This window comes from Dendrobium catenatum, unplaced genomic scaffold, assembly GCF_001605985.2.
Source record: "Dendrobium catenatum unplaced genomic scaffold, ASM160598v2 fragScaff_scaffold_156, whole genome shotgun sequence".
In the NCBI taxonomy this organism is placed as follows: domain Eukaryota; kingdom Viridiplantae; phylum Streptophyta; class Magnoliopsida; order Asparagales; family Orchidaceae; genus Dendrobium; species Dendrobium catenatum.
In genome coordinates, this window is record NW_021318618.1 from 9,344,223 (window position 1) to 9,370,097 (window position 25,875).

Sequence of the window (25,875 nt, forward strand, 5' to 3'; positions counted from 1 at the left end):
CCAACTTCACTCTTTTGCTCATGCCACCAAACACTCTCACCATCTCAGTATGTCACAGTCTCCAACCACCAACACCCAAAACCTTGCATTGCTAGCTACCAAGACTCCAAGAGAAATATGGTGCAAAGCTCACTCCCAACTGTCATTGTCCCTATTGCAATCAATTTCTTCCAGCAGTCTCATCATCAGTCTCTATCACCGTTAGTCTCCTAGGGACCACCTGAGAAGATCCTCGACTTGCAATCTTCTAACCTACTTCCAAGCTTCAATCCCCGAAAACCTTCTGATAGTCATCAAGATTGAAAGGGAAGACTGGTGGAATGTTTTTATGGAGTTGATAGCCTAAGTTAAGAAAAGCAGACTTCTACCAAAAAACTACAGATATGTTTTTCATTAGTCAACAAGTGACTTCTAATCATGCTTTTATAAGATAAGGTAGTGGGTTTTGTTTCAGAAAAGTAGATGGAGTTTTGATTTAAAACATTGTGATAAATTTTACTATGTTCAGAAACAAATCTGTCGCAGATTTAAGAAGCTGTAGATAGGATTTTGATTTAAAACCTTCTAATAAATTTTGCTGCAATTAGGAAACAAATGTTTTCCTGATTTAAGATTGATTAAATCTAGCAACAATTTTTCACAAAAAATTAAGCTCATATTTCTCTAGCAAAATTAAGAAGGTATTGCATTTTTCTTTCCTTCTTTCCATCAACATTTGACATAATTTTAGTAGAAACCAGTTTGGCCGTTATTAAATTTTACACAGAAATTGAGTTTGGGTTTCTAAATTCATTATGCTGTATCAAAGCTTAGAAGTTTCAATTTTAATTATTACTTTTCTCATCCCGTCATAGTGCTGACACATGAATTTTCTACGACTAAACTCTTAATAAGTACGTAACAATCAAAGTTATAAAATACATGCTTTATAAAACAAATAAAGAATAAAGTGCAAGATTTTCTAGAACAAACCTACTCATCAATAATCATATTGGTAACTTGCTTCAAGGTGTTAGGTTCAAAACACACAACTCATTAGGCAACACTAACATTCATAGAAATGACACAATGAATTGCTTCAGAGTAAAAAAAAGAATACAAAAACCAAGTGCAAGAAGTGTGAACAATTATTTCTTACTTTTCCACATAGATGTGCTTTACCGTACCAAACTTTGAGCACTCTTCTTGCACGTCTTCTTTAATATCCAAATCAAAATCTGGATCAGTCTGGAATGAAAACATTAAAATTACAAGTTACTTGCATATTAAGGCACAAGAATCTACTAAAACAGATAAATTATGCTTGGATCCATCCGTAAGAACATATGTGCAACAAACTTGCATGTTTTATAGATATAAATGCATGAAAGAAGGTAAAGCCTACTGAAAATGACAAGCATATGCACATGCATGCCAGCATAGTTACAAACATTATATATATACACACACACGCCTTCATAATACATCTTCTTTATGCATGTATTGCCGAGATGTGCAAGTCACAATATACAACTGCATATGCGTATGAGCATATCCATGTACAAAAGTATGCGTACATGCACATGTCTTCCCTATGCAATTTTTTACTACATTCTATGATGCACAAACACGGCGACACGGATACGACATAACACAGACACAAAACAAGTCAATTATTAAAATATAGAACACGGACACGGGTTGGACACGATATTATAATTTTTATATTTTAAAAATAGTGTATGAAAATTGATAGATATAATATCAAAAAAAAAAAAGAAATAATAAGCCATTTAACTAGAATTTGTGCTAAAAATAATTAACATTAAGACGTCGAGCTTCGATACCGTGTATCAGACATCGAGAGAAGAGAGACAATGTTGTCGAGAGTCGAGCATTGATGTTATGAAGTATCGGGCGTCGATGTTAAGAGGGCATTGGTTGTCGATGTTAAGAGGGCAATGGTCATCAATGTTGAGAAGGCGTTGGTCGTCAATGTTAAGATGACGGATAAAAATGAGCTGTCAAGTTGTGGGTGTAGAAATAGTTAACGTCGAGTATCAATGTCAAGGTAGTATCAGACTTTAATGTTGAGATGGTTTTGAAATATCGATGATGTAACGACATAAGACATCTATGTTGAGATGCCATCGGACATTGTTGTGAAACCAAAGTAATGACCCGTCAAAGAGAAATGAAAATGAGAATATTCGATGAATGAGGTATTAAGTGCGGGTGATTGATTTAGTGATAAAAAATTTAGTTTTTATATTTTCAATAATTAAAATTTTTAAATACAAGATATTATATTTTAAAAAATATATATTTAAGACACGAGTGTCGAACACGCTTGTCCAATTTGTTTTTAATAATTTTTTTAATCGAACATGTTTTTGACGCGTCTGACACGTGCTAGAGGCGTGTCAGACACGTGTGGTGTCGGATAGGTGCCAGACATGACATGCCTCTTTGAGGAGAAGTATTTGTGCATCATACACTACGTTAATGCAGCTGCATGTGCGTGCACACAAATCAAAGGTTGGGCAGGCCACACTTACACGCCTCTCAATGCATTTCTAATAGTGCATATCCGCAAGCATCTACCCATGATTGCAAGCAAGCAAGCACTTAGGATGATTTTTATATTGCACATATACAAACACATGCTTCAATGCATTGTCTTAATATCTAGCTATGATAATCCACTAAGAATAAGCATCACAGAAAATACATTTAAATGCCCACACCATTATAATTATGCAAAGTATTCATATATCTATATTACTATTTAAAAAGTGGCATGTGATTCTACTATTATAAAATCTTAGCCCTTCACTTAATTTCATAGTTCCTTCTTGCCTTTTAACTTCATAGAAATGGATGTAGACACCTCACTCCAAGAATAAATGCGTACTAATGCTACTTAAACTTCTAATTTAGAAGGGAATAAATAATGGAAAAAATTAAAAATAATTTCAAAATACTGATTGATTTTGTAATTTTTCTTTTTAATGATTTCTGAAATCCTATTAATGGCCATAATTTTCTTAACAATGTTGTTGTCGGTGGCAAGTCCTAGACGAAAAAAATTAAAGGTTGTGTTAAGTAGTCAACAACCAGTATAAAACTTGTTGAACAATCATAACACAAATCAATTAATGCATTGTATTACATAATAGGACAAAATAGAGAAAAAAGATTCATGCAGTAGACCCAATGTAGTGGAATAAAGTTTTAATGTTGTTGTTGTTTTTGTTGGCGATAGTTTTCTTGAATTTAATTCTCTTCTTTTCTCCCAACATTACCTTTCCTTTTCCTAAATTTAAGCTATTTCTATTTTGTTAATAATAATAGAATATTGCATCTAAGGTTTGAAAATTGTGAAATTAGATAATGTATTTTCTTTTTATGAGGTGGGGCATAAACCTATAGGCATTTTGAACCATAACACTCAAAATTAAATAATTAAATCACTTAAAATCTATAACATAAAGCATTTGAAAGAAATTTGATGGTTGGTTCCTTCTGGACTAGCCATGGTTTATAGTAGGCGGGAGTAGCATTAAGATCCTCCCCCCTTGGAGTGGGGCCGAGGAGGATAATTCAAAGGGAGATGGGGGTGGCTAGGAGGGAAAATTCAAATGAAGGGGCTGTTTTGGGATTTTCCTTATTATTGTACGCTTTATGTAGGTGGTTTACCCTAGGGTTCAAGTTTTTGTATGCTTGTTTTGCTGAAATTAGTTTTTCTTAGATTGTGCGGGCTCTAGGGATTTGGGAGAACCGGATCTTTCTCTCCAACAGAAGATCCAACTGTATCTTGTGTTTTCCTTCATAATTCTTTCAATAAAAAAAGTGTTCTAGTGCGTTCTTCTTCCTAAATTTCTTGTGTCATTTTCTGATTTTGTTGAAATTGCATCCACTTTCTATCACAATTTTCCTTAAAATAATATGTAACATCATAAGAAATTGAGCTTAACCTATAAAGAATTTAAGAGTAATCCAAAAGTATCAATGTATCATCATAAGAAGTCATACAAGCACTCAAAAATTAAGCAAGAAATCTAAGATAAACAAGGACACATAAATAAAAAGTAAGCCTGTCATAAAATAAACTGGTTATGACTTGAGACTTCAAATTCAAAAGTCTCTACCACTCTAATCATTTAGAAGATCTTCATTAGAAACATTGTAATAGCTGATTGCTTTCTTGCACCTCTCATCTTTATTTCTAAAGTCATTCTCTCAATCTTCTTTATCATCTTCCTCTTCCTTATAATAAATTCCAAAATGAATATTACTTAAAATAAAGACTATAGTGACCTTTTATAGTTTCTATTACATAAATTTTTATACTAACATTTTATGTTACTTTCTTTTTTTACTTTTGTTGTTATTGTTCTTTACACCATCGAAAAAGTCAACACTGAGATATTTATAATTATGATAGTGAAACTTCATTTTCATCCTTCACAAACAATTCCTCATCTGATAGCCCATCAACATTACAAATCAAGGGATCTTAATCAGCCTCCAAAATTTTACTCAAATGTATATCATCAAATATCTTGTTATATATTAGATAAATCAATGAGCTCATCCAGGCAATTTCTTCTCTTGGAATGAATTTGATTATAATTGCTCCAATTTCGCTCACAAACCGATTATGAGCATGTATGACCAAATACTTTTATTACAAATATTTGCAATTTGTGAGTGTCATATCCAAATTGAATCCACCACCTAATTACTTTAAAAGAAAAAACATGATCAGCATAATATACAAATCTAAACAACTACACCAACAAATAACAAATAAGAGCGTCCATAGAATCTAGGATTTTACTTGCCACCAGAACATTTGGCTATAATGTCTTTAGCATGTTGTAATTCAAAGAATCCTTCCTTGTCTCTAACAACTGCATGCAGGAGACCAATCTTCCCACTCTATTGAATCAACAATCATTACAATTATGCAATGGTGCAAGTCAAGTTTAATCATTGGACTTAATATCATTATATTGATATTGAGAGTTTAGACAATATAGTTGCATACAAATATCAATACAATTGAAGCTCCCATTTTTCTTCTATAATTTCCCAAATTTTCTTACAGTTTTCCTGATCTCCACCCAAGCCTTTTGCTATCATATCTTTTGCAGCATTCATAGTAATTACAACGCAAACTCATCACTGGCTTAGTCTAAAGATTCTCAAGGCATGAACCAAGGGTTGTAATTGTGATACCATAGCTTATTAAGCGAGAAACTTTCATTTAAACAATCTTTATCACTACAGATTTTTAGATTTCTTTTCTCATGCACAACTTAAACCATGGGTTGCCTCCTCCTCCCGAGAATATTCAGAGTGCCTAGGGAATCTGATTAGTAGACATGGGTTGTCTTCTCTCAGAGATCCTGAGTAGTAAGGTGGTTAGATATGGATTGTAGTTTTAAAAAGGTGATTTGAGGTTTACATCTATTAGAATACTCAATAGTTGATTTAGTTTGGGTTTAATGACTTCATTTAGAAGTTGTCCTTTAGTTTGAGTTGATTTGGGGCTTACGGCTTTTATAGGAAGTAGTCCGATTATTTTAGAAGTGGGTCTTACGGCTTTCATTGAAAGTAGCCCAAATAGTAGGTCTTCTTTTGGAAGATGTCTGGCTATTTGGGATAAGTCCTACGGCTTCTATGTTTAGAAGTAGCCTGAAGGAGAGTTTTATAACCTAACGCTACAAGCAAGGAGGCACGTTAGTTTTTGTGGTAGATTTAACTACAAGTATTTTTAGTTGCAGTTGTTTTCTAGCTTGACACTAGATCTTAGTTTTCAATTATTTTACTAGTAGCTCGAGCATGAAACTAGTGTTTCTGCTATAGTACACTGCTTTTCTTTTCAGTGCTTATTTTTCTTTCAGTACTTGTAGCTTAGTTTAGCACTTGGTTCTTTTATTGCTATAGAAATTGTTTTAGTACGCTGCTTTTTCCTTGTTTCAACAATTTGGATTTAGCATTGATCAATTTTTTTGTTTCTTCACTTGCAAGTGCCTAGAGCTTTGTACCCGCAAGAGCTTGCTTGGAATATTGGAGAGCTTACATAAGTATTTTTTTGGAGTTTTGGAGAGTTGTTTTGTCTGAGTCAGGAGTTTTACTTTTAGAAGTGTGATTTCAATGTTTAGCTTGTATTAATTGAAAACTATAGCACAATTAAATTAAAATTAAAATTCAATTAACTGGTTAATTGATTGAAAATTGGAAAGAAATCAAATATAAATTAAAATTCAATTAATTGATTGATTGTTTAGAGATGAGAAAGCATTTATTAATTGAAATTTAAAAAATCAATTGATTAATTGAAATTTAAGATCGATTGATTAATAGAAATTTAAAATCCATTGATTAATTAAAATTCAAATCAATTGATTAACTGAAATTAATTGATTAATAAAAATTAATTCATTGAAATTAATTAATTAAAATCTGAGAGTAGTTAAAATATGAAAGTTATTGATTAATTGAAATCTGAGAGCAATTAAAATCGAAGAGCTGTTGATTAGTTTAAATCCGATAGTGATGAAATTTAAATTTTAATTAATAAGCTAATTAAATTAATCAATTAATTTTAAACCAAATCTGAGCCTATTTGATGAGAACTCTTAATTAAAGAACAAAAGAAGAAGAAAAGAGATGCATTTTCCACTAATGACTAATCAACCTTAAGTACAAGCTAAACATTGAAACCACGCTACTGTTGGCTAAAAAAAATGACGTGTCGGCATGAATCCCGCTATGCAGGTATATGATTTCATTCTTCTTAAGTTAGATTGTAGTTAAGTAGATTTCCTCTGAGGGTAATGTTAGGGTTTATTTAGATCTAGGTCCTCACTTCCCATGAGCACAAACACTTAAAGATAATTACACATCTTAACGCATAAGAGAGAACTATTGATTAAGGATGAATAATTTTAGATTTTCTTAGTCTAAGTTTTAGGGGAAAATGGATGTAATCCTGATCAAGATTCCATGGTTCCGTCGTCCCGAAAATATCGTAGATTTCAGTCTACCAACAACATTGTTGATTGTTAATCATAATATCCAGTAAATTTGATTAAAAGTCATGGGTTGCCTCCTCTCATGAATTATGACTAGACTAAGCTGGTTAGATTTGGGTTGTAGTTTTTAAGAGGTGGCTTGGGGTATATATTTATTAGAATACTTAGTAGTTGATTTAGTTTGGATCTAATGACTTCATTTAGAAGTTGCTCGTTAGTTTGTGTTGGTTTGCGCTTACGACTTCTACAAAAAATAGACCGATTGTTTTAGAAGTGGATCTTACTTATTTCATTGAAAGTAGCTAGAATATCAATTCTTACAACTTTTTTGGAAGATGCCCGACTATTCCGAATAGGTCTTACGACTTCTGTGTTTAGAAGTGGCCTGAAAGTGGGTATTACGGCATAGCCATATAAGGAAGAAGGTTAGTTAGTTTAGTTTGTAGTAGATTGACTGCAACTATTTTTAGTTCGTAGCTGTTTGCTAGCTTAACACTAAACCTTAGTTTTCAATTGTTTTACTAGTAGCTCTAACTTGACATTAGTGTTTCTGCTACAGTATCCTGCTTTTCTTTTCAGTAGTTGAAATTTAGTTTAGCACTTTGTTCTTTTCTTGCTTGAGCAGTTGTTTCAGTACCCTGTTTTTTTCCTTATTTCAGTAGTTTGGATTTAGCATTCATCATTTTTTTTGTTTCTTCACTTATAGGTGTTTGGACCTATGTACCTACAGGAGCTTACTTGAAACATTGGATAGCTTACATGTGTTTTTTTAGAGTTTTGGAGAGTTATTTTGTCCGAGTCTTGAGTTTTAGTGTAAAGAGTGTGGTTTCAGTATTTAGCTTGTACTTAGGATTGATTAGTGAAAAATAACATCACTTTTCTACAATTTTTTTTATTTTTAATAAAAACTTCTAACAAAATAAGCTCAAATTAGTTTTTAAAACTAATTGACTAATTTAATTAACAATTAATTAACATTAAAATTTCATCTCTCGGATTTCAACTAAGCAACTATTCTCAAATTTTAATTGCTCTCGAATTTCAATTAATCAAGATCACTCGAATTTTAATTGCTCTCGAATTTCAATTAATCAACTAATTTCAATTAATTAATTTTAATTAATCAAATGATTTGAATTTCAATTAATCAACGAATTTTAAATTTCAATTAATTAACTGATTTTTAAATTTTAATTAATTAACTGATTTTAAATTTCAATTAATCAATTGATCATAAATTTCAATTAATCAATTAATTTTTTAAAATTTAGATTAATTAATTGCTCTCTATTTTTAATCAATCAATCAATTAAATAAATTTTAATTTCGATTTGATTGCTCTCCAATTTTGGTGGGGGCAAGAAATATAGGGGAGCCTATACCCCTCGCCCGCACAAGAGAGGTGAGGATGACACAAAAACGACGAGACACAACTTGAGACGAAATTCAAGATGAGAAGAGAGAAGAGAACAAACTCTTACATTTCAAATTTGACATAAATAAAAACTTACAAACTAGACTCCAAATAAAATGACGACACCCTAAAGTTGCTGCACTTGGAGAAGAAGGATACAGGTGGAGCGGCACTTGCGGAGAGACAAAAGAGGTTAGAAGCCCGAGAAGAAAGAGTGGAAAGAGCCCGCAGGATTTTCGGAGGGGATGAGGAAGAACGGTGGAAAGAGCCCGCAGGATTTCCAAAGCAAACCCGCAGGTTAAAACTTTTCCAAAAATCACATCATATTCAACTATTTCAAACAATACAAATCCCCCATATATATAGGTATGAAAGGGAATACAAAGAGACACATTACATTAATTATCACAAGAACCTAAACATCACAACATTAAAACACCTAAAAATAAATCTCAAGCCAAGAAACCGAAGAGGTAGCCGCGGGAGCCAAGGAGGCCGAGCGGGAACCAAGGGGGCAAGGTCACGGAAAGAGCCCAGGCACGGGAAACCAGCAGCCGGCCAGAATCCAAGGGGGCAAATGCAATGAAACCATGGAGGAAACCAAGGAGTCATGCATGGGAATACAAAACACCTAACTTGGGATTCCAAAAGCCCTTTTTGGAACCCCAAGAGACATCATAAAAGAAGACTTTAAAAACCTAAATAACATTTAATAAAAAGTAAGATAATAAATGAACTAAAATGTTAGCTAATAATGAGCTAACCCTTAGTTCAATAAATGAACTAAAGTCCAACTCATAAATGAGCTAAAATTTCAGCTCAATTTTGATTGAGCATATAGACTCAAGGGAAGCCAAAATTCATATTATTTTGGACATGGGTTGACCCCCCCCCCCTTGTCTACATCAAATTTTCAATTAATTGAATTTTAATTTCAATTTAGTTGCGCTCCAAGTTTTTATAATCAAAACAACAAAAGTCGGTAGTCTTTTGGAGCAATTTCAACAACCTCCTGACATCCCCTCCCTTCAAGGGGAAGTCAAACAGCATTTGTCGTTAATTTCTCCATGATCGAATCTAAGATCCGAAGTGCGAGGACTTCACTTGAATTTCGTCTCGGCCAGATCTAAGATCGATGGAATGAGGTCTTGGATTGGATTTCATCCCAGCTGGATCTAAGATCAACAGCGCAAGGTCTTTAATTTGAAATCATTTGGGCCTGATTTAAGATCGACGGCTCGAGAGCTTCAATTTGAACATTTATGTTTATGATTTTTCTTGTATGCTTATTATTATAATTATTCAAATTGCGATTGTTGGTTGGATGCAGCTAAACAACAAAGTCAACAACTTCCTTGCTTGGGCAAATCTCTCCTTTGTGACTCCTAATGCATGTGACTTCATATTCATGTTTTTCTTAATGGTCTAAGTTTAATTAAAATGACACTTGGGCTTTTAGCTATCAAAGAAAGAAGGTTAAACTGCATCTAACCACTAAAGTAGTTTTGTGCGCCTCAAATCAATATTCAAACAACTGAGACATAGACTACTTTCACTTGTTATGAGGTGCAAGCCTCAAGGTGCTCTACATGCGCCTCACCCAAAGGCACACCCTAAATTATGCAACATTAATTAATGGCTTGCATCTTCTATTTATTTCACTTTGGCATATAAAGTGATCTAGCTCTTATTATATTTCTTTATTTGTTTCCCAACTTTTAAAGTTTTAGAATACTTTGGTTAAGTCACTTCATATCTTTTATTAGAATTAATGCCATTTATTTTAGGTTCTAATGCATAAAACTTTGCCATCTTTTCCTTTACAAAACACTTCATGAGATAAGCATGATCCTTCACTAGTTTACTAATCTAAACTTTTCATTTATTTATTCCCAGCTTTCTTTTCCCCAATAAAATGATTATGTACACGCGCTAGTGTTTTCTCGCACTATTCTTTTATTTAATTAATGGAGTATGTGGAAAGTTTGTGCATGTTTCATCCAAGCATTTGTGAGTTTGTAAATTGTGTGTTACTGCCTGTTCTTATTTCATGTACGCTTTCTAGTTTGATGACACTTCCTATTTCATTGTATGCATCTTACTTGTTAATGGTGTGCGCCATGGCGTATGATGCAGCACTGCACACCTACGGTGCCAGCGGCGCATAGGATCAAGTTGGCACGCGCCATGTGCAGGCAATGGTGCATGGCGCGCATGATTTTATTTTGTGATTTTCTTATATAGTTTTAATTTCTAAATAATATAATAATAAATATTAGTTTATTAGTTATTGATTTATTAGTTGCACTCGAATGAACCCTCACGTAGTCGAATCCCCGATCCCTCACAAACACATGAGATTTCGCGATTCCGCATGAGATTCCACCATCATGCAATTCCACCTATTGTTCATCCCTTGTATTCCTTCCTTTTTCCGCTCCATGTTCGTCCGGGTGATTACGCTCATCTTCATCCATCTGTTAATTACAAAATTAAGAGATCCTGTGTGCTTCGTCGTATTCCTTCAATAGTCAACTCGTCTGATTCCTCCGAAGTCAAGGGTCGTTGTTAGGTAATGATCTCCTTCTTCTTGCTTTGGTCAATCGATTGATCCGCTTGCCTTTTTTTTCATTTAGATTATAAGTTTAGGGCAAATGCACATGCTACAAGTAGATTATAAGCTTAGCAAAAATGCTAAGCAGAAGAAACGAAGTTTGAGTCCAAGAATGAAGGAAAATATCTGTGTGGGTAAGGTGTATTTTTCAATTTTAAAACTTTTATTAGCAGCAACTTGTATGTACTTTAGTTAAACATGGGCTTGATCATCTCAATATAATTTACATGGAACTTATCAAAATTCATCCATCAATCCTAATAATATCTTCATGATATACCAAACAAATTTAAAGAGTCTCGAGTCATGAGCTTCATTAAAATGCCTACCTATATAGTAATATTTTAATATAATTTACATGCATATTATTCTATTTTATTTTAATTGTTTTTTATTCTGTGTTGTGTTCAAAATGGCGCGTGCACCGTACGCATTGCGCATTTGCGCCATGACTCCACTGGTAACTCTGTGCTATGATGCATCATTCACCGTTGACAAGCATGATATGCACTAGTTTCCATCGTATTTGTAATTTTGTAGTGTTGCATGACCTTTTGTGTTCTTGTTCAGGTTTCCTCTTTAAGTAGTGTTTGATTCTATTGAATGACCCGATGCTGATTTTGTCTAAATTCTATCAATAAATTTTATTTGTTTTAGTTGACCTCTTACCTTGCTTAGTAGTATCATATTCTTTTGTCTAAAATAAGCATATTTCAGGTGATGCAACAATCTTATGATATGCTAAATTTTTCAAAATCAATTTGCAAGGTTATACAATTAAATATACTATATATTTTTCTTTGGATTATGACTACCCAAATCAATCTCACCCTTCCATGATAACTACATTTTCTTATTTGCTAAAATAATTTTTTTCTATTGCTAAAAGCTTCATTAATTTTTTGGGCCTCCAATTGCGTGCTTTTGCTAAATTGCTCATAACATATCTACACCATATTGAAAGGTCTGTTACAATTAACCTTTCTTATTTGTGCTTCTGGTACAGTGTATTAATGTTTAATAGAAATTCAAAATAGTATATGCAGCATTCATGAGGTTTGATGATTTTTTTAAGTAAATGCTTAAGTAATGCATAGATATGCTCGCAATACAACAACAACAACAACATAAAGCCTTTATCCCACTACGTGGGGTAGGCTACATGAATCTTTATTCTCCATTGTGCCCTATTAAAAGTCAAATTCTCGTTTAAATCTCATAGATGAAGATCATTTCTAATATTTTCTAACCAAGTCTTTCTAGGTCTGCCTCTACCTTTCTTAACATAAATCTAATACCTTTACCTTCCTAATCGGGTCATTAGAAGACTGTCGTTTTATGTGATCAAACCATCTAAGGCGACTCTCTCTAATCTTATCTTCTACTAGAGCTACTCCAACCTTTTCACGTACATGCTCATTTCGTATCATATCTCTAAGGGTAAAGTCACTCATCCACCTGAGCATCCTCATCTCTGCCACACTTAACTTAGTATTATGCTTCTCTTTTAATGGCCAACATTCGGCACCATAAAGCATTGCAGGCCTCACCACCATCTTATAGAATTTTCCCTTAAGTTTGAGGGGTACTTTTTTATCACACAACAAGCCCGATGCATTCTTCCACTTCAACCATCCAACTTGAATTTTGCTGATAATATCCCCATCTATTTCACCATCACTCTGAATAATAGATCCAAAATATCTAAAACGTGTACTCTTATTAATGACTTGATCGCCCCAAGTCCCAATCCCCTCACTAGGTCTATTACTACTAAAATTACACTCCAAATATTCCTTTTTAGATCTGCTCAAACGAAAACCTTTAGACTCTAAGGTTGACCTCCATAATTTAAGTTTACCTTCAACTCCCTCCCTCGCTAGTCTTATCAAAAGAAGAATATCATCAGCAAAAAGCATACAACAAGGTACCTCCTCTTGCAAATGTTTAGTGAGAACATCCAAGACTAAAGCAAAAGATGAGGGCTTAAGGCTGATCCTTGATGTAACCCAACTGAAATAGGGAAATACTTGGTCAAACCACCTTGTGTTTGAACACAAGTAATAACTCCTGCATACATATCTTTAATGATTTGAAAATAAGTGTTATTAACTCCTTTCTTCTCAAGAACTCTCCACAGAATTTCTCTTGGAACTTTATCATATGCTTTTTCTAAATCAATAAATATCATATATATATCCTCTTTATTTTCTCTATATTTCTTCATCAAACCTCTTAAAAAATGTATGGCTTCCATAGTCGACCTAACCGGCATAAATCCAAATTGATTTTGAGAAACATTAGTATCACGCCGCAACCTATGCTCCATAACTCGCTCCCATAGTTTTAAAGTATGACACATTAACTTAATTCTTCTATAATTCGCACAATCTTGTGCATCACCTTTATTCTTAAAAATAGGAATTAACACACTCATTCTCCACTCATCTGGCATCTTTTTAGTCTTCAAAATAGTATTAAAAAGTTTAGTAAGCCAAGAAATCCCTTCATCTCCTAAGCATTTCCACACCTCTATTGGAATATCATCAGGTCCAACAGCTTTTCCACCATTCATTCTATTTAAAGCCTCTCTAACGTCAGTTTTACTAATACGCACAAAAGCTTCTTTACCTTCTCTGAAATCCAAAATAGCCCGAAAAAAAAAAAAAAAAAAAACCTGGAGGTTGGAGATCATAGCAAAGTCCGTTATCTCACCACAATTGATCACAAAAGCTCACACGTCCTACCCTGGTGGCAGCTAAGGATTTATTTATACAAAATAATACTTTTTTCTCTATTTCTTTGTTGTTTTTCTCCCTTGCCTTCTTGCAGGATTGGAGATACAACAGTTGTATGTGAAGTAGAGTGTAGATCTATCCAAAGATACTTTACCAATGCAGTGGATCAAGAGTGCGAGAATAAGAAAGATTGACAAGGAGAAGACACTTCGTTGCAAGAATTATATTTTAAGTTCTCTGTCAACTCTTTATTTCATTATCTTGTTTTCTTCTTTTGGTTAGCAGTAATCTGATTGTGCTTGTCTTGTTTTCTTTAAAGGAAGGGTGCAGTTGAATAACATTGCAGAAATCCAAAGGAAAAAAACTCAACTGTGAAGTCTTCGCTGCAAGCTGGAAGGAGAAAGAAACCAGAACACTGAATCAAGAAGAGCATGGGGGAGTTGTGTTCCTACATTTCTTCATCAAAAGCATTTTCTTGAACAAAGAATCACCCTATTTTAGAATTGTGAAACTGACTTAGATTTATGAAAATCAGGGAATTCATTCAAGTACTAGGGGACGGTTGCTGACATCCATCAAAACCTATTTCTTGTTGCTTTGGACTCGGCAATAAAGCTTAACTTTCCTATCCAGTCATTTTTTGGAGTTCTTTTGTCTGCTGTCGTCATTACAAAGAGGAACGACTCTTGTATTTAGAATTCTTTAGGGGGTAAATGTGGCATGAACCAGCATTGAGAACCTAGTCCCAATATTTCTAAATCTGGATGTCAGTGAAAATTTGTTTCGAATCAGCGTTTGGGACTCTTGTAGCGATTGGTTTGAGATTGATCCTTCTTGTGAAGATTTTCAGTCATCTATTTTTTTTGTTTTCTCATTGTAGTCAACCCTATTTTCAATTCTCTAATTTTAATTTGCCTAGTAAGCGGTGTCAAGTATGTGTCTACCATGATTTTACTAATAATTCAATAGTTTCATGCTTTCTAAAAAAGTAAATTTAAAATAATTTTATTTTTATTATCATTAAATTTACATTTTTATTATGCTCTATTCTATTTTTAAAATCATGATAGCTGCACTTGATGCGTGTGGAATTAAACCAGTAGTGTATAAATGGATGCAATGAAAGAGGGAAAGGAGCACCAAGTATGTAGTGAAACTAACCTCCACATTAGGGTCAAACATGTTCTTCAGCAGCAAACATTCGCTGGGAATCCCAATATTTTCAACAGTTTGAGTGGTTGTAGCAAAAGCCAATGCAGCAGTTGGTAAGCCTGCAAGTCCAGGTATGGCCGATTGTATCAGAGGATTTAGTGGAGGAGCGCCTAGAACTGATGCTGGTGGCACAGGTAGGAGAGGAGTACTGACGGGAGCAACAAGAGCACTGGAAACACTACATCGAGAAGAAAATTATAAATGAAAAACCATATATCACAAATTGTCATATATATTTGGTTCCACATATATAGATTATCATCATGAGCCGAGCAACACGAGCACCGGCAAAATACGTCAAGGAGAAGATTATATATGGATAAAATCATAAAACACAAATTTCATATATATTTGGTTCACAGTATGCATCATCACAGTAGCCATGCTCATCTATTTGGGTCAATTCTACTAATCATCATTTTCTATTCTTTCCAAATGGAAATGAGACCTACATAAAGTGATAAATCTATTTCCTTTTTTGTTTTTTTTTTTTGCAAAATTTATAATCATTTTTTTTAGATCTACCTATTTTCTTCGTAATCCTTTCACATCAATTATATCAACCTATGTTAGCAATGCATCTTCTACACTCCATTGTACATATCTATAATATCTATTTTCTATTGTCCTATTCCCAATAGCTACTACTCTCACAATGCCTTTAATATATATCTTGCATTGGTCCTTCAACATTTTGCTTGGTGTTATTTGTAAGAGCTGTCACTAGTTAATTTTGTTTTGGTGATTATTTGTATATTTTTCAATTTACATGATTATACTATGGTGTGTCTATAAATAATCCTTCACCCCATGTTATAAAGACACTTCAATTCATTTCTTTCCAACTGAATTTCTTCTCCTCTCCTACTTTTTCCGTTCATTCTCACTATTTTTACCTTTAGCTAGCTATCAAGTTCTGTTCAAGATTTGTGACTAATACGGATTCTCGCCCCGAGAAGCTGTTGTTGCTCTAAAAATGTTCAATAAAGATTCTCATTCCATAAATACACTTCAATTCATTTTTTTTCTAGTGAATCTCTAATCCTTTCCTATTCTACCTTAACTTCTCTCTGTTTTCCCATTTGCTGTTTATCAAGTAAGAACCATGAGCAATAAGAATTATAGTCCTTGAGTAGTTGTGCTTTCTCTGAAGATGTGTTGTTGGTGGCATGAAGTAGCAGAATCGTTTAGCTACTACAGGAGTTCTATAGGTGTGTTGTTGGTGACATGAAGTAGAAGTTTCATTTAGCTACTACAGGAGTTCTATGGTGACACAGGTAAGTAAGCATTTGCAGTTCATGTTTCCTGTTATGGGCGAGTTAAAGTGCTTGATGCAGACAAAATCTGCTCCAAGGCACAAATGAAGGACGTGTTGGATGCAAGCGGATAACCCCAATTGAGATCAAAGAAACAGAGAAGGCTTTTCCCTATGCAGAACCAGATAAAAACCGGGGACAATTTAAGGGCAAGAAAGGAGTCATGTTGACTATCGTTATTGTAGTTTGTCAAGAAGTTAGATGGTATAAGAGCTAGTTTAAGAATATCAAGGAAGGATGCCAAAGAATAAAAAACATGCTAATGGACCAAGTTTAGATTGAAAAGTTCACCAATCTTAATGATTTATGCCATTGGAGATTGAAAATTAAAGCACTCCTTATGTATGAAGGCTTGAAAACGGCTCTATTGGAGGAGGCAATCCTGAAAGTAAAAGAAAGATTACACGAAGAGTTGTTGAACAACAAAGCTCACAGCGTAGCTCTGCTAAGTCTTGGTGATGAAATGCTATGAGAAATTGTGAATGAATGAACAGCCATTGAAATATGAAGAAGGTAACACTCCTTGTATCTCAAGTATTCTTTGGCTAATGGTTTCTATTTCAAGAAGAAACTGTATGCATTGCAAATAGAAGACTCCAAACCCTTGAATAAACACAGAAGATCTTAATTGAATAGATCTTGATTTGAAAAGCTTGGGTGTGAGAATAGAAGATGAAGATCAATCAATTATTCTACTAAGTTCATTATCAAGTAGGTATGAACATTTTGTTGACACAATATTTTATGGAAAGGATTTCTTGGCTATCTCAAAAGTAAAGGCTGCACCTCAAAAGAAATTTAAAAAAAAAAAGTCTAATCAAAAGATAATATAACTTAAGGGCTAAAAAATGTGAGGAAGATTAAGAAAATGAAAGCAATCTAAGAACCAATCAAGTTAAAGGCAAAAAGAAAATATTTTCTTTGTTATAAAGACGGCCATTTCAAGTAGTGCCTTGAGAGAAAGAACAAGAATCAAGATAGGATCAAGATGGAAGAGATGCTGCGATATTGGAGGAAAAGCATGACTGCCAATGTCCTATCAATCTCATATTCTAATAAAACAAGGAATGGATCCAAGATTATGGATGCCCCTGCCATATGTAACCAAATAAGAGTTGGCTTGAGCCTCTTCAAAAGGTCAACATCAACGAAGGTGATAGGCACCTCAAAAGATGTCATCATGCTTAGTGTGATGAACCAATTCTGATTGGAATCGCTTAAGGCTTAATTGACTTTAAATATCAGCCCCAACTCCAAGAATTACTAGTACTATCCCTTAACGTGAATCGTTTGTGCTAGTACAATTTCATTATTATTCTCTGCCATAATCGCCTAATCAAGGTATTAGGCTGGATCAACAAGGATGAGCTCTTTGAACTTATCGGTGTGACTAAGTTATTCAATTACACATTGAAGGTGAGGCCAATCCTCTATATCACCACCATGATCTATGTGGCAGACATCATATTAAAGGGTCATAAGCATATGGTTTTGTACGCATTAGTACAGAGTAGCTAAAATACTTCTTGTCATGTATGCCATCTATAATCTCAACTAGTGAAACTCAAAGATGAGTGTAGGTAAGGTCAAGTACATTGAACGTTGCAGCGACATCTCCCCTAACGAGGGATCATAGGACTTCATGTCATTATAGTGCTTCTCAAGGTGGAACACTTGTGTGATGATATTGAAGATAAAATCTCTTAGTTGACTTTTTTCAATGCTAGCCTATGATGCACCGACACTTCTCAAAGAGAGGTGAAGTGTCAAACACATATCCAACACGACACATGTCTGACACACCTCCGACATGTGTCGGACATTTGTCGTGTTGGATACATGTCAGACACTTCACGCCTCTTTGAGGAGAAGTGTCGAAGCATCATAGGCGCCGAAAACGTGTCCAATTAAAAAAATATTATACACAAATTGGAAACGTGTGTCTAACACACATGTCTTAAATACTGTATGAATCATTTATAAAATATAATTTCTTGTGATTAAAATTTTTATTTATTTAAAATATAAAAACTAAATTTCTTATTTAATATCCAAAATATCAAATCAATCCCCAGCACTCAATACTCAATTCAATGAATATTCTCATTTTCATTTATCTTTGTCGGGTCGCGACTTTGATTTCACAATAATGCTTGATATTAGGGGTGTCAATATTGGACCCAACCTGAAGACCCGACCCGAACCCAATTCAAAAATTTCGGGTTTGGGTTGACTGAACCCGAAACGGGTCGAGTTCGAGTTGACACGTTGACCCGAAATTGACTAGAAAATGACCTGTTTTGTACCCAAAAAAACCGTTTTTGACCCAGCAACCTGAGATTGACCCGTTTTTTGACCCGAAAAGCGGAGTTTGGCCCGTTTTTGGACCCGAAAACTAGCATTTTTTTGCCTGACCCGGGTCATTAGGGTCGGATCGGGTTGACCCGGACCAGAAACGGGTCGGGTTCTGGTCCGAAAAACCGACCGATTTGCAGAAACGGGTCAGGTTTGGGATGACCTGAATAGTGTCGGGTCAGTTTCAGGTTCGACCCGAACCCGACCCGTGACCCAAAATTGACACTCCTACTTGATGTTATTTCAACATTGAAATCTGACGTCGTTAAAACATAAGCATTTAAACACCATCTCAACAGCAAGGTCTGATATTGTCTTGACATTGATGGTCAACGCTAGCAATTTCTAAACCCACAACTTGACAGCTCATCTTTGTCTGATATCATCTTAACATCGACGACCAACACCTTCTCAACATCGACGACAAACGCCCTCTTAAGTCTTAACATCGATGCTCGACTCTCGATAGCATTGTCGTCTCCTCTCTCGATGTCTGATACATGACGTTAACGCCAGACTCTCGACATCTTAATATTAATTATTTTAATCACAAATTCTAGTTAAATGAATTAGTATTTTTAAATCATTTTTAATATTATACTTTTCAATTTTTATAAACTATTTTTAAAATATAAAATTATAATATCATATCCAACTCGTATCTGTCCTACATTTTTAATAATTGACGTGCCTCGTGTCTATGTTGTGTCATATCTATATCGTCGCATCCGTATCTGTGCATCATAAATGCTAGCATGACTAGTTCCACTAATAGTCATGCTAGCATGTCACTATGAACTCCCATGAGTAAGAAATGAAGAGGTTTGGAAATCAAAGTCATTAGTTAATAAAAGTCAAGCACACCTTAATAAAATGACCACCTAAGACCCTAAGGAAGCAATGTCTGTGTTTTGATTCTACACATCATTTTTTATGATATGTGAGCATGTTATATAGACTACAATGTGCAATTATGTTAAATTATGATATATGAATTATACAGCTATGCTTTATATATACATACACATACACTGATACAAATTTTAGTCATACTTATCTATATGAATGTATATATTTAGACATACACACAAGTATCACATATCAAGTTGTTATAAGAAGAGAGGAAATAGCCATGATTAAATACGCTTAAGAATATGTTGCGTTAGAAGATAGTTGGGTGGGGCTATGCAACCTTGATGGGCATTGTGACCTAATAGAGGCAATGTGACTTGCATATGATAAAGCCTACGGGACATGAGACATGTAGGTTGTAGAGCATAAGGACTATAGAGGCAATGCGACCTCAAGAGCCTATGGGCTGTAAAACCTAAAGCAAGACATCTAAACATGACATTTTTTGGGGTTGAAAAAGGAAGATATAAAATGAACAAAAGTCTATAGCTATGATTATATGTTTTGATGGTATGAATTACAGATCACATACAACTACAACTGGCATAGAACAATACTATTAATGATATACAATAGGTCATTGAATGTGTAATTCAGACGAGCATAATCCTTACATATTACATGGTAGGTATCATAACTTGTATATATTCCATATTACATTTACTGTAAACTTAGGTGGCTTATACATTACATGCATAGATTGATTTACCTATTGTACTCATACTAATTAATTAATTATTACACTTGATTATTGCATTAGAGTTGCATATCTTTATGGGTGTTGTAACTTACTAGATTATTATTCAGATTGTTATTACATGAAAGAAAAAAAAATGTGGAGCCAGAATAGTGATAGGTTCAATTTTTATTTCATGTTTACCTTTGTCAATGTGAGAAGTGTTTGATGAGAGGTCCGTAATATATTCATAGCTACATATTTTGGGTTTCCCTATAGTTTCTTTGCAGATGAAAAATTTTGGAAATAAAATTTCGAATAGCCTCCGCTTTTGATTGATGGTTCAAGCTATTGATATTTTTAATTATGCTTTATTCAGAAGTCATGAATTTTTTTTTTAAATGAAGGTTAAAATTGTGCAAATGAGGGGTGTGACATGCTTCACAAAAATAAGCAGAAGAATCACCGTAATGGTGCCTTCCTGCAAGTTCTAAAGAGCAATTGCAAATCCCAGCATGAGTCAAAGAATAGAAATCAAAAACTCGAAATGAGAGACATGGTCAGTTGACTCCTACTTCCATCTATAGGAATCAAGCACTGACATGCATAACAGTGCTAGTCGAGCTTGATGTTTTGCAAGACATCAAGGGAGAGGAGTCTCAATAGTGCTTGCCTAGAGCATGAGCATGAGCATGAGCTTAGGCAACAACTCTTGGAGTTTCGCAGTATTTACACCAAGGAGAGATTGCATATTCTGATTCTCAAAGGGAATAAAGAATAGAAACAGCTTGCGGAAAGCACTAAAATGAACCCTAGATAATCCTTCATTTGCAGTTTCTCTGAGGTCATATTTCATTAGATCGCTTATTGTGAAATGACTTATCACAATCTCCAAAGTGATCTATGTATTAGTTCCTAGTATTCACATTTTTCATGCACAACATACCAATGAGGATGTTGGATCCAAAGTTGTCAATGGAAAGATATCAAAATTTTACTAGAAAAATGAACCAAGCCTAAAGAGTGCTGAGAGACATAGAAATGCTAGGTCTTAATGAATCTCTCAAACTACAAAGAACCTGATCGAATATCTTTGAATAAATAAGGCAAATTGAATCAAGCTGCAAAGAAATATTCAATAAGAAAAAGATCCCATAGAGAATTTTAGTGAGATTCCATATGATGGTACATGTGAGAATTCAAGCGTGATGCTCGTACTCAACAAGTCACCCCCTTATAATAAAGGGATAAAATAGGGAGTCAAATCAGCATTATAGAATTGGCTATATAATGCATTTGCATAGAGAATGCATAAGTTGAACTTGGTATAGCATGTTATGAAGCAAATGAGTTAAACTCATAAGCCAGTTGCTAGCGGAAGGAACTTCAGGCAAGTTCCAAATAGAGTATCAATTACAAGTTCTACTAACAAGAACCCCTAATCGATTGTCGAGTAGTCTAGACGAGTTAATGAGTTCTTTTGAACTAATTGCCTCAATTAATAGGAGAACTTGTAAGTCCCTCAGGACAGTTTAGCTCCATAGTATTGCGGACAAAGTTAGACCAAATTATTACGTGAATTGTTCGAGATGCATCTTTGGGCAACTTGAAGGATTGAGTAACTTTAGATTTTCTGAGTAGAAATTGGTTCAAGCAAGTCCTCATTCAGCACACATTGAACCAAATTCAAGTTCTAATAATGATTTGAATAACTCAATCTAGACGAATATGGGTGTACAATGTCCAAGCTACAAAAGTTTACTTTCGGTTAGCTTATTTTCAATAAATAGCACCCCAATCTTTTTCTTAACTTAATCATTCCTTAATTTATTCTTCCTAATTTTATCACACATTCATCTTAACATTCTCGTAAAGATACAAATTCTAATCAAGATTTTAATGGTCATCAATGCTACAACATTTGGTTTATTAAACTTTGCAATTTGATCACTTAATTTATAGGCAAATGTCTCAGATCACTCAGTAAGAAGAGGTGCCTGCTCCAAGTAGTAGCATTAAGCCAATTGCAGGAACCATGACGTCCACTTAAGCATATTTTTCTGATGAAGTCATTTCTTCGTTTGGGACTGATGGAAAAGTATTCATTTATGGATGTGCCAGCATGCGATTAGAAATGCTTGTCATGTGAAAAATTCGTTGCATTATTTGTCACATCAAAGCTAGTCAAGTACAGCATTAGATAGTTCTCCGACACTCGATTTTGATCCCATATTATTCTTCATTGAAGTAGTTTCTATATGGTTTCATCATGGAAAAATAAATACACAGCTCAACATGTGAAATAAATAAGCAAGTAATAAGCTGCATGCCTATACATCCTGCAAAATTCTCATGAAATCATTAAATCAATATCAGTTCACTAAAATATAAAAATAATTTATGTTTTCTCAATGACTAAAGGAAACCAAATAGGAAAATACAGTAACTAAACACATTATTTCGAAAAAAAAAAAACCAGAAAAAAAAACTATCTAGACAGTAATAATAAGTAGGATGGCTATCCTCATCACGCACAAAAAAATAACTTTCTGTACAAATAAACAAGTTTAATGGTACTAACTTGGTAGCCGTGCCACTACGATCCAATTTCTGCATCAGAAGAGCTCTAGAACGTGCATTTAGAGACTGCAACAATGCAGCATAAAGGTGTTACCAAATACAGCAGGAATGAACTTTGATAAGATTTTGACACATAAGGTGATATATATATATATATATATATATATATATATATATATAACCTGCCACTAAATGTGGCATAAACACTGAAACATGGGACTTCAGCCCAGTGAGTTTAAATATTAAATATTTCATAAACAACAAACATGATTACAAAATCAAAAAGAATTTTGAAATAAATTCCTAAATCCATAATAGATGAGTCAACGACAACATATGCAAAGAGATATCCCATAACAAATTTAATGATGAAGTGCAATGTTGGCAAGCCGTTGTGCGGCAAAGATGAGTTTAACAAAAAGGACACAAAGGGGAGTTTAGCATAGAGCTCAGCAAAAACTTCCGGTGACTTGGTGAGGTAGAGAGATAGTGGTGAGAGAGTATTGGCAAAGCAAGCTAAGAGCCAAAGACAGACCAGAGTCCCACCACATGGGGAAGATGAAGGAAAATGGGCTTAGGGCTTCAATGTATATGTCAGCTTGTAGGAGAGAAATCAATTTGATAGACTTAACTCTTAAGAGATCAAAAGGTGAATAATCCCTTAATTCCTATTTTTATTTAAATGAAAAAAAAAGTTGCCTATAAATGTTAATAATTTAATAATTTGATAATTTCATTTGAATTAATCTTCAAATATATACATTCATTAAATTTCAACTATGCGACTACAAATGCAAGAACAAAATTATCAATTCTCTTTGATGTAATAAAGTGGCATATGCTATATGCTATTCCAAAATTTTTTAAATCAATCCGAACACAAATGGTTGAGATTTTATGAGAAAATAATTTAATGTGTAGTGTCTTTCAAATGTATTCAATTAAATGCACTAATTTTTAAATGACATTTTGGGTATATTTGAGGGTTTTGATATGTGAAATGTGCAGGTTAAACAAGACATTTAAATTGGCTTTATATATCAAGTCATCATCCTTAATTTTCATGCATATTTGATGAAGTAAACTATAATGCAAAATAATGAAATTCGATCCACCAATAATTTCATGTTGTAGATTATAATTATACTGTGACTTTAAATTTGAAGAGCATGTATGACAAAAGAGATTGAATTTTCACCTCAATGGTCACTCTCCTCAATTTTTTTTTTACTACCATTTTATACGGTGTTCTCAAGATCACACTATTTATTTTGTATATTAGATGTAAAATAAACTTGTGGATTGACTTTCATAAATATTCGTGATTAAACATTCATAAAATATGCAAAAAATAGAATCCAATAAAAAAGATTATTTTGAACCACGTATTTTACCAATAAAAACTGTCTAAATATCATTAGCAATCCATGTATTTAATTGAGATTTTTTTTGAAGCACCTAATTGATGAGCAAATAATCTAAAAAAAAATTAATAAAATAGTGAGTTTCGCAAATATTAATGTCTTCAAGAGGTCAGATGATTTTGAATTTCCATTAAAGCCACTTTCTAATATTAACATTTAAATAGGAAGAGAATGGTGACTCAATGAAAGTATAAATGTTGAATAATTCATAACAATTACTTTCCTAAAATAACAAAGAAATATTTTAAACTCCTTCCACGAACTTGAGGCAATTGAAGCAAAGATATTGGTGGGCTCCCATGGGGAGGAAATCTTAGGACTCTAGCACATGGCAAATTTCCAAGGTTAGCAAGTATGCAGCTATAGCACTGGGATTTCCCTCAAATTGTTGACATGGCTTCTTAGATGGCTTTTATGGTCAACAGATTGCTCAGATTAAGTAGTGATTCTATCAGCCATTATTAGCAGTTTTTTAAGCGCAATTGCTGCCTTTTTTTTCTTTTATGGTCAATTACTTCCTAATTTTACCAATTAGTAAATTACAAAATCCTTGAAATCTAGCCAAATAAAATGCGGAGCATATCACCTTCCTTTGTCACTCTCTTTTACGTCTTTCTTTCTTTCATGGTATTAGAGATAGATTCCATCTAAACAATGGCAGACAACTACAAAAGGACCTTACCAGGTCTAACAAAGGAGAGAAGTCGATTCTCTATCCACCTTACAAAGTCACACCATCATCCTAGGATGACAAGATCAAGAATTCTCCTATAAATTATGGGAAGAACCTCTTTCCAATGGCCTCGCTCAGTTCAGATGGTGATTCAAAGAAAAGGAAAGATAGGATACATAAATGGTATAATCATTCAACATGAACAGCTCAACCTTTCTTTTTCAACACGGGCTAACACATTGGAGTATTGTACTGGGAATACATGTAAACACCAAAAAATAGCATGAGCTATAGCACATAACGTGGCGTGGCGCACCACATATACCATTTTCATGACAAAACACAAGGGTCCGAAATAGCACGCACTATTTGTACCATGAACGGACATTAGCGCATAGCCCTTGTAGCACTTGCTGCTTTGATTTCTATGCTTTATGATTTAAAATTAATATTAATATTATTTATATTTTATTGTTAGTTTTATTTTATTAGAATTAGATATTATTAGAACTTCTAAAGGCTTAATGGTACACATGAGACACAATCTTAGCTTCAATTACCAAGGGCAAAGCTAGAGCCCTTAATGCTCACTTCAACAAAGGAGGCGAACATTAGCAAGATAGCCATTCACTCTCAGCTTCGAAGAAGGAGGGCAACACTAAAACCCGAGCTCTTGATGCTCTCAACTTTGACAAAGGTCGACACTCTCAGTTTCGATGGTGTTCAAAGCTCTTGGCTTCAACAATGGCGCACAAAGGCATCTACAAGTTATTGGTTTTGACAAAGGTGTTGCTCTTGCACTTTTGAAGTTAAAGTTTAGCTTTTTCTTTTGACACTAATATTTTAACTTTTTAAGGATTTCGTTAACATGATTGTTTCATATTTGATTCATTAATTTTCATACATTAGGTATTAAATAAATATACGATTTAGTTC

The 25,875-nt window shown here is 33.9% G+C and overlaps 1 protein-coding gene across 1 annotated transcript in view; it reads right to left on the reverse strand.

Moving 5' to 3' along the window:
- Positions 1 to 25,875, reverse strand: part of LOC110116225 (RNA-binding protein 39) — a 79,264-nt gene that overhangs the window by 18,145 nt on the left and 35,244 nt on the right. Inside the window, exons 9-11 of the mRNA XM_020849760.2 lie at positions 22,844 to 22,908; positions 14,953 to 15,181; positions 1,139 to 1,227 (exon numbers count right to left, since the gene is read on the reverse strand). Coding sequence (XP_020705419.1) covers positions 1,139 to 1,227; positions 14,953 to 15,181; positions 22,844 to 22,908 — 383 coding nt within the window. The remainder of the gene's footprint in view (positions 1 to 1,138; positions 1,228 to 14,952; positions 15,182 to 22,843; positions 22,909 to 25,875) is intronic.